General features: G+C 40.1%; 2 protein-coding genes across 2 annotated transcripts; both read left to right on the plus strand.

Moving 5' to 3' along the window:
- The first annotated feature begins 1,462 nt into the window (after positions 1-1,462).
- On the plus strand, positions 1,463-12,806 carry BCL10 (B-cell CLL/lymphoma 10). Its single transcript, XM_008587707.1, has 3 exons — positions 1,463-1,624; positions 9,628-9,916; positions 11,664-12,806. Exons 1-3 carry the CDS (start codon positions 1,568-1,570, stop codon positions 12,014-12,016), a joined length of 699 nt encoding a protein of 232 aa, XP_008585929.1. The 5' UTR covers positions 1,463-1,567; the 3' UTR covers positions 12,017-12,806.
- A 6,057-nt stretch (positions 12,807-18,863) lies between these two features.
- LOC103603211 (UPF0690 protein C1orf52-like) lies at positions 18,864-19,528 on the plus strand. Its single transcript, XM_008587708.1, has 2 exons — positions 18,864-19,172; positions 19,475-19,528. Exons 1-2 carry the CDS (start codon positions 18,897-18,899, stop codon positions 19,499-19,501), a joined length of 303 nt encoding a protein of 100 aa, XP_008585930.1. The 5' UTR covers positions 18,864-18,896; the 3' UTR covers positions 19,502-19,528.
- Positions 19,529-19,567: the final 39 nt, after the last annotated feature.

Here is a 19,567-nt window from a genome sequence, read left to right on the forward strand (position 1 = left end):
AGTAATAAAAGATTTTAATAGAGTGCGTACTATGTGCCAAGTACCTCTGAGAACTTTACATACACTCCCACCATCTCTATGAGGTAAGCATATCTCCATTACACAGATTAATAAATGAGGAAAAAATACGTTTATAATGAACACTAACCAAAAGGTATGTAAACGTTAAATTAGGTGTTAAAGTGGTGGGATTGTAGGTGGTTTTTCTCTTTCAAAAATTTCTATAATACTGTAGTTAAGATGATAGTGTGTGTACATGAGCGTGTTTGTGTGTGACCAGATAATTTAAAAATTCAGTGGGCAAACAAAACAACAGGAAATTGTAGGGCAGGGCCTGGGAAAAGCGGAGGAACCCGAACCGACTGACCAGCCGAGACCGGACTCCACCAAAGTGAGCAGTCCGCGCAGTCCGGGAGTGACAGCTGGCCGAGCAGCGACGGGCCCCACGCACGGAAACGACTCCTTAAAGGCAGGCCAACCCGCTTCCACATGCAAACGCCCTGCGGAGGCGTGGCTCGAGGTGACGCCCGCTGTGGCGGAGCCACTCTGGAAAGGCTCAGGCCGGGGGGCGGGGACAGAAGGGGCCCGCGGGCTGGCACCGATTGGCTGCCGCAGAGATGGGGCGGGCTCTGTTGGTAGCCCCGCCTCTCTGAGAGGCGGTGCCTCCGCCTGAGCCTCAGGGGAGGGAAGGAACTGGACTCAGCTCGTAGGTCCGCGTCGTAACGCGTGGGTCTGCTGCGCCGGCGGCCCCAGAGGCGGAGCCGGAAGTGCTTCGGTTTGACCCCCGAACCCCTCTGTTTTCGAAGGAGCGGCCGTGGTCCTCCCGACCTGCTCCGCCTCCCTTTCTTCGCTCTCACCAGGAGGCCGAAGACCCGGAAGAAGTGCCATCTCCCGCCTCCGCCATGGAGCCCACCGCGCTGTCCCTCACAGAGGAGGACCTAACTGAAGTGAAGAAGGACGTGAGTAGCACAGCCTTGCCCAGGCGCTCCCGAGGGCTGGGGGCGGGCCGGGGCGGGCAGCAGCCCTGCGGGAGAGGAAAGCGGAAACCCGGAGTTCGAGAACGAGGGGGAGCCTCCGGGTCGGAGGAGCGGAAGGTCCGGGCACGGGAAGACCGCAGCGAGCCCTGCCTCCGAGGGATATTGGTAGACGTGATGCCCCACGTCGTGGTGTCGTGTTAACCCACGTTTTAAATCGCTGAACTCAGGGCTTGGGTGTTTGAAGCCTTGTCCAGCGGAGCGTTTCTTCGCAGTTAGCTTCTTGCTCACTCCTCATCCGCTCCTGACTTCCCCTTCTCTGCGCTCTTCGAGCTACTTTGTTAAGGATCGGCGGCTCGGGTTCATCCTTGAGTCAGGCTGGAACTGGACTCAGCTCGTAGGTCCGCGTCGTAACGCGTGGGTCTGCTGCGCCGGCGGCCCCAGAGGCGGAGCCGGAAGTGCTTCGGTTTGACCCCCGAACCCCTCTGTTTTCGAAGGAGCGGCCGTGGTCCTCCCGACCTGCTCCGCCTCCCTTTCTTCGCTCTCACCAGGAGGCCGAAGACCCGGAAGAAGTGCCATCTCCCGCCTCCGCCATGGAGCCCACCGCGCTGTCCCTCACAGAGGAGGACCTAACTGAAGTGAAGAAGGACGTGAGTAGCACAGCCTTGCCCAGGCGCTCCCGAGGGCTGGGGGCGGGCCGGGGCGGGCAGCAGCCCTGCGGGAGAGGAAAGCGGAAACCCGGAGTTCGAGAACGAGGGGGAGCCTCCGGGTCGGAGGAGCGGAAGGTCCGGGCACGGGAAGACCGCAGCGAGCCCTGCCTCCGAGGGATATTGGTAGACGTGATGCCCCACGTCGTGGTGTCGTGTTAACCCACGTTTTAAATCGCTGAACTCAGGGCTTGGGTGTTTGAAGCCTTGTCCAGCGGAGCGTTTCTTCGCAGTTAGCTTCTTGCTCACTCCTCATCCGCTCCTGACTTCCCCTTCTCTGCGCTCTTCGAGCTACTTTGTTAAGGATCGGCGGCTCGGGTTCATCCTTGAGTCAGGCTGCTGTCTCAGCCCAGAGCAAAAGCTGGACCAGACAAAGGATCCTAAGCAGCGGAGCAAATATGTGAAACTGTTTTGCAAAGGGGCTGGGGGAAGCTCAACACACAACCTGGAATTCCCCTAGTAAGCAAACGCCCACATATTTAAATGGGAGGGGGAGGTGAATACATGTAGCTGAGAATTAATGTACAGGTAAACGTTTAAAATATTCAGTAGCTAACTCATGCTCTTCTGCTTGGATGATGCACAAACCATTTTAATACGAATATTTATGTGTAAAGTATGGCATTTTTAAGGTACAACTTGTTTCTTTCCCTTTGATTTTAGTTAGTCGTTTTGCCTGACCTGTATGAGTACCACTAAAATACTTTATATGAATTCAAATTAAAAACAGAAACTCAAAGTGTGCTTTTACTTAACACTGCAGTACTTTTACAAAATCATCTTTATGAACTGGACAGGACAGAAACTTTTAAATGTCTATCTATTTCAAATCCCTTCTTCTTCCCTCTCCTGTAGGGTTCATTATACTTCACTCATGATGACAATCAGTCTGACTCACTAGCATGAGGAAACGGGATATGACTGGGACTTGTGCCTTAGTTTCCTCATTCAGCAGAGATTTATGGAGCACTTACAGTATGGAAAGTACTGTCCTTGGGCCTGGAAGGATGCAAAAAAAAATGAAGGCCAAGCCCCTGCTTTATTTTCTAGTGAGATAAGACTGGGACATTGATAACTACTATAGAATAAATAAACGTTGTTTTATTCTAGAAAAGTGCCAGTAAAACCATGAACTTCAAGAGCTAGGTCTACTGTGTTCCAGATGCTGTGTCACACAATTTACAATGTTCCTACTTAATCTCTACATCCCCTAAAGGAGATAATTGCCATTCCCATTTTACAGCTGATAAAATAGGACCTGAGAGGTTGTAAGTGTGGGGAAATAAGACCTGTATACAAATACAGATATGAAGAGTGGCTTCCAGGCCTTTATTTTTCTCTGTCGGCTCATCAGTGTTATCTATCTCCATGATTTTAATTTACATCTGTGTCAGAAATTCATAATCTTGAGGAAGCCATGGATGGGTTTCAGGAGGTCTATGAAAAACTGTGCATTTTTTTTCTTGGGGATTTTTTTCATGATATTTTCAAAATAGTTTATGACCTTAGAAAGTGTGAAAATTATCATCCACATATTTAGACCTCCTTTACTCTCAACTGTAGGCTCTTCCAGATATCTACTAGAAGTCTACTGTTATATCAGGCAAATTTCTCACCTTGTCAAAAATTGAACTTTTTATTTTCCCTCCCCCAAAACCAGTGAGGAGATTCTTGGAATTTACCTTCTGTATTTGGTCCTGATAAGTGGTATACCACCACTACTTCTTCCTCCTCTTTATCCCCATCTAGTTGTTTACTTCATCTTTTTAGTTGAGTTTATTTCATTTTAATAAATATGGATTACATGCTACTGTGAGGCTGATCCTGTAGTTGTTTTTAACAGTTCAAAATTAAAAACTAAGACACAATCGTAGTTTGAAAAGAGCTCAATTTCTTGGGGGAAGGGAGACAGACATAAAATGATAATTTTAAATCATAAAATAAATGCAATGATTTTTTCATTCATCCAAAACACTATCTGCTTGCCACTCTGCTAAGTGCAGAGTATGTAGTGTTAAACAAAACATACCTGATGTTTCCCTGCTTCAAACATAGAGTGGTTCCCTCCCCCCTCCCCCCAAAGTGTAGTAGGGACTTATTGAAGAATTATGTTATGTTTTTTAAAGATCTCCCTGCCTATTCTGTGGACTGAGGAGAACAAGGGTAAGAGCAGGGAAACCAGTGAGGAGACTCTTGGAATTTGTATAGATGAAAGATGATGATGATTTGGATCAGGGTGAAGGCAGTGGAGATGGATGGAGCAGGAGAATTCCAGATGCATTTTTGAAGTAGAAATGATAGGACTTGATGATGTATTGAATGTGGGAGCAGAGGAAGAACAGGGAATCAGATTAGTAAGTGGAAATGTCAAATTAGAAATTACATGTACCAAGTCTGAAGATCAGAAGAAAGATATGAGCTAGAAATGTAAGTGTGACATTGAATGAGTTCACCTGGGAAGTTAAGAGCTAGAAAAGAAAAGGGTTTTAAAACCCTTTAAAGAGAAGAGTTGTAAAAAATGAGAAGTTACAGCCACAGAAATTGGAAGAAAATCAGGAGACTATGGTATGAAAAGTATCAAACTTGGCAATAAGGAGATCATTAGTGACTTTGACAACAGTAGTGGGGCAGAATGGAAACATCTAGGAATGAAATGGGAAATGAGTTGAAAGAAGTGGAGTCTTTGTATATAGAAATGTGAGATGTATACACAGGGTGCACCAGGACAGAGAAGAGGGGTGCCTAACTCATTCTGGGTAATTTAGGTAAAGCTTTCCAAAGGAGATAACCACTGACCTGAATCTTAAAGGATGACTAGGGGCTTAGAGTATGAGAAAAGAAAACAAGACAAAAGTAATAACAAAGAAGTGTAGAATGACAGCTGTTTTAGGTAGAGCATAAAGTTCTAGGACAGAAGTAGTGATACATTAAACTAGAGAGGTAGACAGGAGCCATATTATCAAGAACCTTGTCTGCTATAATCAAATAGGTTTTATTTATTGAGCACTTACTATGTATCAAAGACTGTGCCAAAGCCTTCATATACGCTCTCCCATTTAGTCCTTCTAGATGTCCTGTGAGTTAAATATTTATCATTATTTTATCAGTAAGGAACTTGGAGCTTAGGATGATTAAGTAACTTGCCCCACCTATCACAGGAATATGTTCCAGATTCAAGATTTGAATTTAGGTTGGTTTAGCTCTAGAGCTATGTTCTTCTCTACTATTCTGCCATGGTTGCAAAACTTTATCCTGCAAGTCAGGAACAGAACGCAGTGTTTCACATTTTTAAAAAATTAACTAGAAAAACCCAGGAATGGATGGCTTTACTGCTGAATTCTACCAAACCTTTAAAGAAGAGTTAATACCAATTCTCTTCAAACTATTCCAGAAAAACAGACCATTCTCCCAAACTCATTCTATGAGGCCAGCATCACCCTGATACCAAAACCAGACAAAGAAACAACAAAAGAAAACTACAGGCCAGTATCTTTGATGAACATAGATTCAAAAATCTTCAAAAAAATATTAGCAAACAAAATACAGCAACACATAAAGAAATTATATGCCCAGGAATGCAAGAATGGTTCAATATATATAAGTCAGTAAGTATGATACAACATATCAACAAAATCAAAGGCAAAAACGATATGATTATCTCAATAGATGCAGAAAAAAGCATTTGACAAAATTCAACATCCCTTCATGATAAAGACTCTAAGCAAATTAGATATAGAAGGAAAGTATCTCAAAACAATAAAAGCCATATGTGATAAACCCACCACCAATATCATCCTGAATGATATTGATCAGGAACAAGATAATAATGCCCACTTTCACCACTCTTATTTCACATAGTATTGGAAGTACTAGCCAGAGCAATTAGGCAAGAGAGTGAAATAAAGAGCATCCAGATTGGAAAACACAAAGTCATACTGTCCTTATTTGCAGATGACATGATCCTATATATACAAAAGACACCACAAAAAAACTCTTAGAGCTGATGAATGATTTCAGTAAAATTACAGGATATAAAACATGCAAAAATTAGTAGTTTTTATACTCCAATAATGAACTGGCAGAAAAAGAAATCAAGAAAGCAAGCACATTTACAATAATCAGCAAATAAATAAGTAAAAGACCTAGGAATAATTTAACTGAGAAGATGAAAGATCTCTACAATGAGAACTACAAATCACTGCTGAAAGAAATTAAAGAGGACACAAAAAGATGAAAAGTTATTCCATGCTCTTGGATTAGAAGAATTAACATTGTGAAAATGTCCATACTACCCAAAGCAATCTACAGATTCAGTGCAATCCCCATCACAATACTAGTGACATTCTTGACAGAAATAGAAATAACAATCCTAACATTCATATGGAACAACAAAAGACCCCAAATAGCCAAAGCAGTCCTGAGCAAAAAAAATAAAGCCGGACACATTACACTACATGACTTCAAATTATACTACAAAGCTATAGTAACCAAAACAGCATAGTACTGGCAAAAAATCAGACACTCAGACCAACGGAACAGAATAGGGAACCCAGAAATTAACCCACATACTTAACAGACAATTGTTCAACAAAGGCACCAACAACATACATTGGGGGAAAGACTGCCTCTTCAATAAATTGTGCTGGGAAAACTGGACATCCATATGTAGAAGAATGAAACTAGACCCATACCTCTCACTGTATACCAAAATCAACTCAAAATGGATTGAAGACTTAGATATAAGACCTGAAACTATAAAACTCCTCAAAGAAAACGGGAAACACTTCAGTAAGTAAGACTGCGCAAAGACTTTATGAAAAGACACCCAAAGTACAAGCAACAAAAGAAAAAATAAACATGGGATTATATCAAACTAAGAAGCTTCTGCACAGCAAAAGAAGCAGCAGTGAAAAGACAACCTACAGGATGATGTGAGAAAATATTTGGAAACTATGCATAGGACAATGGATTAATATCCAGAATATACAAGGAATTCAAACAACAGTAAAAAAAAACAAACACCCCAGTTATAAAATGGGCAAAGGAGCTGAATAGGCATTTCTGAAAGGAAGATATACAAATGGCCAACAGACATGAGAAAGTGCTCAGCATCACTAAGCATCAGGGAATTGCAAATCAAAACCATATTGAGTTATTATCTCACCCTGTTAGACTGACTGTTGTCAAAAAGAATTACAAATGCTGGCAAAAACATGGAGAAAGGGGAACCCTCCTATACGATTGTGGAACTGTAAATTCGTGCAGCCATTATGGAAAACAGTATAGAGTTTCTTCAGACAACTACAGATAGAACTGGCATACTATCCAGCAATTCCAGTGCTTGGTACATACCCAAATGGGTGGAAATCATCGTGTTGAAGGGATACCTGCATACCCATGTTTATCACAGCTCTATTTGCAATAGCCAAGAGTTGAACCAACATAAATGTCCATCAATGGACAACTAGATAAGGAAAATGTGGTATATGTACAAAACAGAATACTACTCTCCCATAAGAAGGAATGAAATTCTGACATTTGCAGCAACATGGATGAACAAAGAATCATGTTCAGTGAAATAAGCCAGGTACAGAAAGAGAAATACTGCATGTCCTCATAAGTGGGAGCTAAAAAAATTTAAAAAGAAAGATACAACAATCACAATAGTTGTTGAACTCTCAAAAAGAGAGAAGAGGCCACCAGAGGTGGGAAGGGGTAGGAGGAGGGTTAGTGAGAAATTGGTAAAGGGCCACAAAAAGTGATTACATTGTGTAATGTTGAATATACTGGTTTCCTGATTTGAGCATCACGTATTCCACACAGGTATTGATATTCAACACCGTACCCCACAGATATGTACAATCAATTATGTTTTGATAAAAATATTAATATTTTAATATTAGAATTCATATAACACTCCAGATTTCCATTTTCTCTTGAAAAATTGGAAGATCTGATAGATATATGAAGGAGAAATTTGAGGAGGAGGGAAGTAGAAGTATAAGTTTCTGTTATTAATAGTCTGTGCAAGGTATGATAAGGACTGAACTCAGGCAATGCCAGTAATAGAGATATAGTGAACGGACAGATTAGATGTATACAAGGGGTAGTAGATTGGCAGTACTTGGTGGGTGGATGATCAGATCTGGCAAGTGAGTTAAAGAGAGGAAGAGTCAAGGACGATGACTTCTAGGTTTATAGCATGATAGTATGGATAGTGGTACTTTGAAATGAGTTGACACATTAAAGGAAAAGGATAGGGGAAGATAAACTTGGTTCAGAGCCTGTTGACAACAGGTTTCTCAAGGAATTCATCTTTCAAATCTGGTCTCTCTCCCACAGCTTAAATTCATGCACTCAGTATGTCTTATGTAACATAATTGCAGCAGTCTTTTACTGGTCTCCTTTGACCCCAATTTTGGCTTCCCCCAGTTCTCTGCAAAGGTTTTCTTATTGCCTCTTATTTTTAAACCTTTGATGACTCTTCCTTTTGGCTATAGGGAAATGTATGTTCCTCAGTATGTTATAGAAAGTCTTCCATAATCTAACCCTAGTTTTCCTTCCCAACTTCATTTCTCACCACCCTCACATGTATACTGTGTTCCAACCCCAGACTTCTCAGTAGTTTCCCCATTGTGCACCTTCATGCCTCTAGCCCAACAATAGCCTCTGTAAATTTCCCAGGTCCCGAAGATAGAGTTAGTTGCTCACTCTGTGCTTCCCCAGTACTTGTCCTATAATCTTTCTTTTCTGGGCTGTATCATACTGTCTTATAATTATTGGTTTGTGTGTGATATGTATTCCCCGACCAGACCATGAGCCCTTTGCATACAGGATTCAAATCTTGTTTATCTTTGTATATTCAGTGTTTAGCACTTGGCATATTAGGAATTTAGGTATATAAAATGTTTATCGCATGAATAAATGAATGAATGTGGGAGTTTAGTGGACTGAGAATTACAGGAACCTCTACTTGGCCTACTTTTCTGCCACCATATACTAGGATACTTCTAAGATCTTCCATTGCCTTTAATTCACCATTATAAATGTGGTTCAATTTAATTATCAGTGTCATCATCCCTAATGTGTATTGATCACTTATTATGTACCAGGCACTTTTCTAAACACTTTGTGTATATTAATTTGTTTTCATTACAATCAGAGGAGGAAATAGGCACAGAGGAGTTAAGTAACTTACCCAAGATCATATATCTGGTAAATAGAGGAGCTAAAATACAATCACTGGCATCCAATTATTAATGCCATTTATTGATACCAGCATGGATTTTCTGCTAACTAAGCCCCCTTAGGCACTTCTCAAGTCTCTATTCCTTGAGATTTCTCTCCTTTCACACCCTTCCATCTCCCGTCCACCAAGAATGACTCATTGAGTTAGAGTACAGTCTTTCCAACTGACCCCAAAGACAGTTACATTTTAGTTTAGATGTTTTGTTTTGTTTTCTATGGTTTTTGCTCTAGGGAGATGGAATAATTAATAGCAAACATGAGAAAGTTATAAACTGTGAGACCTCTGAGTTATCTTCCCTGGTACTGACTAGTTCTGAATGCCTTGCTAAATGGTAACTAAACTGTACAGTAGTTTTTGCTCTTATCTTTACCTCTGAAGTTGTCCTTGAGCAGACCTCCCTGTAACCAAGGACTCTAGATTCACTGGCTCCTGCTCACAATAGACTGGTCTTGGTTTTTAGGTATGAAAGTGAGTTCAGAGGATGGCAGAAACTGTGAGGAGTGTCTCATCTGGGATCTATGAGTATCTAGTTGGACCTTCATCTTAGAATGCGTTTTAGAGGGCCTGAGCCTCCTGTCTTCAGAACATTGTCTTCTTAGTTACCAGTTAAGATTCCTAATTAGTAATCAGTCACCTATGTGATATCCTTAGGTGTTACAAAATAACATTCAAGCATATTTTATTTTATGTCTTTTAGGCTTTAGAAAATTTACGTGTATACCTATGTGAGAAAATCATAGCTGAGAGACATTTTGATCATCTACGTGCCAAAAAAATACTCAGTAGAGAAGACACTGAAGAAATTTCTTGCCGAACATCAAGTAGAAAAAGGGCTGGAAAATTGTTAGACTACTTACAAGAAAACCCAAAAGGACTAGACACCCTTGTTGAATCTATTCGGCGAGAAAAAACACAGAACTTCTTGATACAGAAGATTACAGATGAAGTGCTGAAACTTAGAAATATAAAACTAGAACATCTGAAAGGTAAAATATCTTAGGTATCTACTAGTTAATTTAAATGTAAAAATGGTTTTAAAAGTAAAATGCAAAGCAAAACGAAAAATCTAAAAATGATCATATTGCTTTCAAAAAGTTTAAGCTTTAGAATTATATTTGATTTGCTTTTTTTTTTAACCTTACATGATGTCATTACATTGCAAAAGTGGAATATAATTTAATATCCTATATTTGTATTCATATAACAATACCATTTATAGAAAACTTACTATAACGAAAGCCCAGTATACATACTTAAGCGTTTGTTTCTAAAGTCAGCAGAATGTAAAATTAATCTAATTAAAAGGAACATCTGAAAATAACATCATGCATAAAGAACAATTTATAGGCAAAGTATTTTAATAGGTCCAACTCTGCTAGCTTTTCTCCTGATCACAAGATGAAGTAGCTGGCATGTTTGTAGGAATCATGTATAAAATATACACTACGTTAAACACTAGAATCACACTCAGTTTGGCAAGATATAAGAGGTGTGGGAGCTGAGATTGATTGAAGGAATAGCAAATTCACCTTTCCCATTTCGTTTCACCCTTACCCCAGAACACACACTCCCTGATTGGAATGCTGTGCAGAATTACCTGCACAATTTAAATCCCCAACTCCCTCTGTTTCTCTCTTGAGAGAGAGAGAGAGAGAGAGAGCACATAAGTTAAATGTGCATGTGATTTAGCTCTACTCTAGCTGTTCTGTGCACTGAGGATACAGAAATGAGTAATTTAGGGCTCTGCCCTTGAAGAACTCATATAAGTCCTTGCTGGGACACACTGGAAGTTTCCCCTCTTGAGCCATATACAAGAAAATAGTTTCTATAGCATGGGACAGAAATGCTGAATGTATTTTGAAGTTGAAAAACTAGTGGTAAAAGTGACCCATAAGTATACTTTATAGACTTTACAAGTTTTTCCTAAAATTTGTCAACTCAGGAGTTTCTTTGCCAGTAGACAGTTAAGTTGAATATTTGCTAAGGCTAACAGAAGGATAAATCGCACTTGTGTTTGCTTCAGTCCTGAGGCTAATTGTTGGCTATATCCTTTGGCTATGATAAAATTATTTGATGGGAACAACCACTGTCACTTAAGTAGACTATAAGATTGAGAACCATGACATTGTCTATTTGTGGTTCTCACTTTCCCATGAAGTAGTGGTGGAATGTTGGACATGACTTAACTGTTCTGTGCCTCTCTTTTCTCATCTCTAATAGTGAGAGACTATCCCAGATGACTTCTAAAATCCTTTCCATTTCTAACATCCTATGCAAGAATCAGTAATAGGCATTGATCAACTCATAGAATTTTAGCATATGCCCTATTTCAATTTGTTTTTATTGACTATATTTTTGTGCGTGCCAGAATGCTAAAGAATATTTATGAGATGTGAAAGCTATTTCTTATTCTATAAAAAAAATTTAGGGCTGTGTTATTTTTTCCAGGTCCTTCAGTGGTTAAGTATATAAGTATACATTAAATGTGAATTATAGCATATTATTTACATTTCTTTAAACTATTTCCTTAACTACAAAATATAAATGATAGCATGCTTTGTGATTGTTGAGAATAGCAAATGAGATTTGGAAAGGATGATGACAGAATTTATAAATTGCTATTTAAATTTTGGTTGTGTGGTAACTAGCTTGTAATCTTAAAAAGTTACAAGATGGTCATGAACTCAATTTTTTTGTTACTTTTTTATTTACATCTGAATAATTTTATTGTAGGACTGAAATGTAGCGGCTGTGAGCCTTTTCCAGATGGAGCCTCAAACAACCTCTCTAGATCAAATTCAGATGAGAGTAATTTCTCTGAAAAACTGAGAGCATCCACTGTCATATACCATCCAGAAGGAGAATCCAGCACGGCCCCCTTTTTTTCTACTGATTCTTCTCTGAATTTGCCTGTTCTAGAAGTAGGCAGAACTGAAAATACCATCTTCTCTTCAACTACGCTTCCTAGACCTGGAGACCCTGGGGCTCCTCCTTTGCCACCAGAGCTGCAGTTAGAAGAAGGAACTTGTGGAAACTCTAGTGAGATGTTTCTTCCCTTAAGATCACGTGCTCTTTCACGGCAATGACTATTTTACTGCCTTTGAATTTTTTTAATCATGACAAATATTTTAAAGGATATGAGTCTTTGTATAAAACTCCTATAATGATTTATTTACATTTGATAACATGTTTTAAAATGCAATGTAAGCATACTTTGTAAATAGAATTTTTTAGAATAAAAGAAGCATACTTTTAGGATAGCTAAATGTAAATCATGTTGATCATGTACTTTTCAGTATTTTCTATTTTTTCATTTTTTTAGGTGTTTTAATGTTTTCAAATTTTTTATGTTCTTAGACTAATTTTAATAGGGAACATTTCTCTATTTGAGAATAGACTTTTAGGCTGGGAGTAATGTTTCTTAGTGCATTTGTGCTAGAAATTTCCTGAGTCTAATAGTCCTTTTCAACCATTCAGCAGTAAATTTTCAGCATTAAGCTGTTCCTATTTGTGAGTAAAGCCAATCACTGATGGTAGAACTGCCATCCCTTTCCCACTTGGTCTTACAGGGCCTCCTTCTGTTGCTGGAGGAACACCTGATGGAGTTTGAGCCACCTAAGACTTCTGTTTGCCAAAATTCATTTCTTATTAATCTTACAAATTAATATTACTTTCTTAGGATTTTCACATTCTTTGCTTTTTCATTTTCATTCCAAAAGAAAAGTATCTTGGCATAAACCCCAGTTAATACATGTAATATGATGAGATTTAAAAAAACACTTTCTCTGTACTTTTTGTTCTCCTTTAATGAGGACCACCATACAGTTGAAATAACTAGCACAGATTGGGTTTTTTGTGTGTGTGTGTGTGTGTGTGTGTGTGTGTGTGTGTGTGTGTGTGTGTGTGTCAATTCTGTTTTAAGTACAGTTTGGGAAAGTGTGCCATTAGCCAGATTTGTCTTTTTATTGTATAACAAAATTTGACTAATTTTATGTATTTTTAAATCTTATGCTATCATTGTTTTCATTTAAATTATAATTCTTCCTGTTTCCTGACATCTGTCTCCTATATATTTCTATTATTAATTGCAAAAAAGCAGAGATGGAAATTTGCTATTAGCAATAAAAGTTTTTAAAATGTAGTGTTATGTTTTGGAATTTCAAAATTTTCAATAGGAAATATCTAAAACACTTTTTTTATATGTACCAACTTTTATAGAAAACATTACTTCAAGTTGTGAGGTAAAGTTTAATTTCTGGATAGACTGACGAGTTTATCAATCATGAAGAATATTGGCATATAGGTGTTAAAATTTCTAAGACTATGATTTTTGTAGTATAAGCACTTTCTAAGGATTATGGAGAAACATGTTTCATCTCCAGCACATAGCATAAGAAAATAGTGGCATTATATTTAAAGACATCACTTTGAAAAGCAGTAACAGACTTTTCATTTCATTAATTAACATGAAATTTGGGCTGGTCAGTTAGCTCAATTGGTTAGAGCATGGTGCTGATGCTGAGAACACCAAGGTCCAGGGTTTGAATCCTGTACCGGCAAGCTGCCTGTATACACACACACACACACACACACACACACACGCACGGGTACCTTTTTTAAAATTTGAAATAGGATTTACTCAGAATCAAAGATCATAATTTAAATATACAATATCACCTTCTTTAAAATTTGAAATAGGATTTACTCAGAATCAAAGATCATAATTTAAATATACAATATCACCTATATTTATAGGTTAGTTTTAACACTGTGTTTTCATTCAGACTGTTGGCTAACTATATGGACAATAAATTTAAGGTTTTAATAAACTTAGGCTTTTGGGGTTTTGAATCCTATAATTTTTTTTTCCTTTAAACTCTGAAAACTAGCCATTGCCAAAAATGCATATTTTTGACAGACTGACATGATAGGATGCAATGTGTTATAGGTTAATGCAGCAGTGAAAAAGTTATTTTCTGAAGTACCGTATTATCTCAATACAAAACACCTTTGAACTCACTTATTGCTTTTTTAAAAATTAATATTTTTTGGAGCAGTTTTAAGGTTCACAGAAAAATTGAGCAAGAAGTACAGAGTTTCCAAATCCCCCCTCTTCCCCAGTTTCCTCACATCTTGCATTGGTGTAGTACATTTGTTAACAATAGATGAGCCAGTCTTGATACATTATTGTTAACCGAACTGCATAGTTTACATTAGGATTCACTCTGTGTACAGTTCTAGGGGTTTTGACAAGTGCATAATGTCATGTATCCAACAGTACAGTGTCATACAAAGTAGTTTCACTGCCCTAAAAGTCTCCTGTGCTCCACCTATTCATTTCTCTTTTCTTCTCACTCCCCTCCCAGCCCTGGCAACCACTGATCTTTTTTATTGTCTCTACAGTTTTGTCTTTTCCAGAAAGTTATATTGTTGGAATCACACAGTATGTAGCCTTTTCAGACTGGCTTCTTCCGGTTAGCAATATGCATTTATGATTCCTCCAGGTCTTTTCATGATGAGTTCACTTTTGAAGGTGTAATTTATCTCTGGTAAGCATATCACTCTTGGTGGAAGGCCAAACACTGGAAAAACAGAGGTAGGCCAGAATAATGGCAGTTTGGTTATTTTAAATCTTTTTGAGTTTAATTTTTTTTTTTTGGTATATATTTTATTTGAGTATTGATATATATTTTCACACAGATTTGTTGTATTTTGGTATTTTATTAAACAGCAGTTTATAGATAGGATCACAGATGTAAAAAATCAAATTGTTCTTAAAAATTTCAATTGATTTTCTGCTTATAGGATAGTACTCCTGTTTCTACTTCAAAATCTTAGCAAACAGATTCCATTTATTTCATTCTATAAGTTAGAATGAAATATAGTCTATTTGGTTTCAGTCTTGGATTTTGGCCAGATTTGCTTCCTCATTTGGTTGATTTGATTCTGTTGGTCAAATAACCTGCAGCTAATGATAAGTGGAGGTGTTATATGCATTAAGTCTGTGGTGCTGGCTCAGTATAATAAATTGAGCTCCACTGTATACATTACAGCATGTATGGTGTATGGGGCTGGCTCAGTAAAGCACATTTAAGCTCTGCTATGTGTATTAAGGGTTTATGGCACTGGCCCAATACAGCATATTGAGCTTGGTTTTCACTCATTGTTGGAGTAAATGTGCATTTATCAGTAACTGGAATAACTTTTCATCAGTTACGGATTAAATCTAACAACTAATTCATATAATGATTTAGTTTTGAGCTCCACTCTCATTGAGTGCCTTTCTTTGTATTTATGTCCTCTCTAATTCTCCTGTTTGGGGTTTATTGTTTATTTGTTTTGATAAGCAATTTTTTATTTTAAGTCCAATTTATCAATTTTTTTATGGCTAGTGATTTTTATCTTCTGTGTAAGAAACTTTTGCCATCCCAACATCATGATGTTATTCTCCTGTGTTTTCTTCTTGAAGTTTAGTTGTTTAGTTTCCCATTTAGATCTATGATTCATTTCAAAGTAATTTTTGTGTATGGTATGAGGTAGAAGTCAAGTGTTACAGCTACCATCTTTTTACCTAAGCAATGTAAAAGGGAGGAGGAAGTTTTAGGCTCTAGTCTCATCTTGTATCATTGGATAAATTGTATACTGTTGACTCTAGAAAAAAAAGCATACCAAGAAGCAAATTGATCTATACTTGTTAAATGTAATCTTATGGGGGCTTTCTGAAAGGAGAGCTGAATTTAAGCTGCTTCTCAAATCCTCAGCCTGAATTTGCCATACTATTTAATTATCAGAAATTGTCCTTTATTACAGTGGTTCTCAAACTTTGCTGCCCGTTTTAGAATCAGCTAGGGAGCTTTTAAATATCCTAGTCACCCATCTATACCCCATACCAGTGAAAAAAGTGTTTCAAGAACTAGGACTGTCTTGTTGAAAGCTCAAGTAAGAAGTGGTCCTTGAACCTGGTCACATACAGGCTGTTGGTGGCTTTGATAACAAGGATTTATGTTGCTCAAACTAGGTACCCCAACCCCAGAAGCACTCAACAGTGGGCCGGTTTTTAAAGTCACAGTATAAATGTGGCTATTCTCTTAGAGTGCCAGTTTTACTCAATGATAAGTAATTTTAAATATTGTCTATTAAAATAAAAAGCTATATTAGGAACAACTATGCAAAATTTGCATACATTTTCAAGATATTCAAAAAATTTTTATGCCCGAGGGGCTTTGGGCCACACTGTATCAGATCAGTTTCTCCAGGAAACAGAGGTCAGCCACATGGGCAACCATGTCTATGTTGCCAAGCCCAATAAAAACTCTGTATACCAAAGCTCAAGTGAGATTCTCTGGTTGGCAATGCTCCATGCATATTATTCACATATTATTTTAGTCTGTTTTGTGTTGCTATAACAGAGTTCCACAGATTGGATAATTTATAAAGAACTGAGATTTATTTCTTAACATTTGAGAGGCTGGGAAGTCTAAGAGCATGGCACTGGTGTTTGGCAGAAGGCAGAAGGGCAAGAGAGTGTGAGAGCAGGAGGGAGCCAAATTTGCTTTTATGACAAGCCTACTCTCATGATAAGTAACCTACTCTAGCAATAATGACATTAATCCATCCATGAGGGAAGAGGATTCATGGCCTAATCAACCTCTTAAATCCCATTTCCCAACAGTGTTACATTGGGGATTAAGTTTCCAACACATGCGCTTTGGGGGACACATTCAAACCATAGCTGACATTTCTGCCAGGAGAAGTTAGTACTCTATGACTCAACTGGGAGAGGACAACTGCAAGCTCTGAATGTGGAACTCTCCTGTACTCTGCCCCATATGCCTCTTGCCTTGGCTGATTTTTTTTCTGTACCTTTTTGCTGTAATAAATTGTAACTGTGAGTATAACATCTTTCAGTGAGTTCTGTGAGTCCTTCCAGCAAATTATCAAATCTGAGTGTGGTTTTAGGGACCCCTGAATTTGCAGTTGGTATCAGAAGTGTGAATGATTTGGGGAGCTCCCAAAACTGCACTTTGGGATCCTCATTTTCCTCTATCAATATAGGTACTTGGATGGGAAAATTTGAGAAACACTTATCTAAACCCACACCCTCATAAATTATTATATTCCAACAATATTTATTGATCATCTACTCTGACAGGGCACTGAGCTGGGTACTAGGAATATAAAAATGAACAAAGCACAGTCCAGTTCCTCCCCACAAAGAGCTAATACACATTATCCTATCGGACTTGGTTGGGAAAGAGGAGTGAACAAAACAGGCACATCTCTGCCCCTGGAGCCTACCTCCACGGAGGAATGGCAAGTTATAAATGAGTGTATCATCTGAATGAGCAGGTATCCTTAAGTGGGCTCTAAACATTTGCACTGATACCAACTTCATTTGGGTATCATTCTCTTAGCTCATCAGAGGAGTTAAAGATTTCTAGTTTCCTTGATGATTAGGCACATGGTTTTATCATTTATTAGGACAGGGAACAAAAGTGCAGAGACGAGTTATACAAAAAGACAAGTACTGTTCCTGTAAGGGGGTGTTTGAGGCCCCAGGAGAATGTCCATATGGAAAGTTTAAGAGCCAGGAGGTCAGGTCTAGAGGTTGGTGGGAAAAATTGGGGTTGGAGATCTGTTGCTTTGCCTCCTGTTGATTTGTCACCCCTTCTCCCCTGGGTGACAGAGCCTCCAAAGATTACTCAAACCCCATCTCTTCTGAGCAGTGAGAAGCCTCAAAAAGGGGTTAATCTCCCCAAACCCTCAAGAGCGAGGCATTCCTTCCATTTGGGAAATTAACCATGAATTGGGGTTCTCTTCCTGCATTTATCTTCCAGCCCAGGAAGTTACAGGAAGAAACATAGGTGAAGTTATCGTTTTAACAAGCTTTAACAATAGAAGCTGGTAACATTCAGTAAAAACAAGCCAGATGACATTCTATAAGGCAATTAAGTGATCCACCAACAAAAGCTTGATCTTAGCAAAACATTCCTTCTCCCTACACAGCTTCCCAGTATCTTTACATATCAATCAGTAACTTGTCTGTCTGTGAACCAGTAGCCTTGCTGTGTTACAACTCTTTATCTTACAACAGAGACTAAATAGCCTTGGGAAATTTTCCTGTTTTTTGTAAGGTCAATATTTGAAACTGCAAGGCTTTGGAAAACCAGGCCCTGTGAAGTACATTTGCTTTATGCATACTCTACATCGATCCAGATCTGGGAGTCACAGCATAAGGTAGTTAATGATGTGGAAAAGGATGGGCTGACTTGCAACTTTGACACACCCTCCACAAAATGTTAATAAGTATTGCTGAAAGATGGCATAATATGTTGGGAAACACCAACATTTAAGGGCCATATAGAACAAAGCAGGCATTGAAAGAGGCTGACAATGAGAAGGCAGAGAGTTTGAGGCCCCCTGGAGTGGTGGGATGCGATCCTTGGGGGGCTACATCAAAGAGAGGCTGTTCAGAGTGCACTTGAATGAAGTCAAGCAGGAAATAATTCGGTTTTTGTATTGGGGAGTTTTCCACCCATACAGGTCTTCCATGATAACCGAGGGAAGCGCTCTGAGGGTAATTTTGCTTTGGAGGAGGAGATGCAGTGGGATCAGGAAGAAATACTGATCTCTCTGGGCAGGGACTAAAGTGAAATGACAGGAGAAAGGTGAAATTCTTAGCTCTTCTATGCCTTCAATAAATGCTTATCTAATGCTTAAAGTTAGACCGGGACCACTTGCTCGGGACCTCCTCTCTTCTCAGGGCTCCTCAGGTATGAACACGTACGTGCGGCCGGGCTCCGCCTCCAGCCTCACTCTCTCAGCCGAGGAGCAGGAACGCGGCGCAGCCTCCAGGGGGCGCAGACTGTGAGCCCCTCTGCAAGACGGGGCGGGGCGAATAGCGAGGCGGGCCCTGGAGCAGCTTCCGGCTTCCGGTAGAGTCCTCAGTCTTTGCGAGCAGCCGTCATGGCAGCCGAGGAGAAAGACCCTTTGAGCTATTTCGCGGCTTACGGGAGCAGCAGCTCGGGCTCCTCGGGCGAGGAGGATAACAGCGAGCCGGAGGAGACAAGTCGCAGGGTCTCGGATCCGGGGAAGTCGGCAGGCAGCTGTGGGAACAAGGCGGAGAAGCGGCTGCCGGGACCCGAGGAGCTGTTCCGGAGCGTGACTCGCCCGGCTTTTCTCTACAACCCGCTCAACAAGCAGATAGACTGGGAGAGGCACGTCGTCAAGGCGCCAGAGGAGGTGAGGTCCCCGACCCAGTTTCCCGGTGTTGGCCCGGGCCTCCGCCCCCTTCCTCTTGCGCCCCCTGCTGGGGACCGGCTGCCCGTTCCCCCACACGCAGTCACACCCCGCGGGATGTCGCAGCACCCCCTCCCACCTTTAGCCCTGGGCAGCCCGGGTCCCCTCCCCCAGCCTGGTGGGTGTGAGACCGGACCGTAGCCCCCGCCCCCTTGTGTCAGGAGACCCAAACCTCCTCGCTCGGTGCCCCGACCCTGCGCGGCGAGGACTAACGGTGGTGACTCCCCCGCCCCCCCCCACTGCAGCTTCTCCCCGAGACCCCTTCCCTTTGACGCCGAAGTGCCTGCGGTGCTGCCTCCGGGTTAATCTCCCCAAACCCTCAAGAGCGAGGCATTCCA

This window comes from Galeopterus variegatus, unplaced genomic scaffold (genome assembly GCF_000696425.1).
Source record: "Galeopterus variegatus unplaced genomic scaffold, G_variegatus-3.0.2 Scaffold4503, whole genome shotgun sequence".
NCBI lineage: Eukaryota > Metazoa > Chordata > Mammalia > Dermoptera > Cynocephalidae > Galeopterus > Galeopterus variegatus.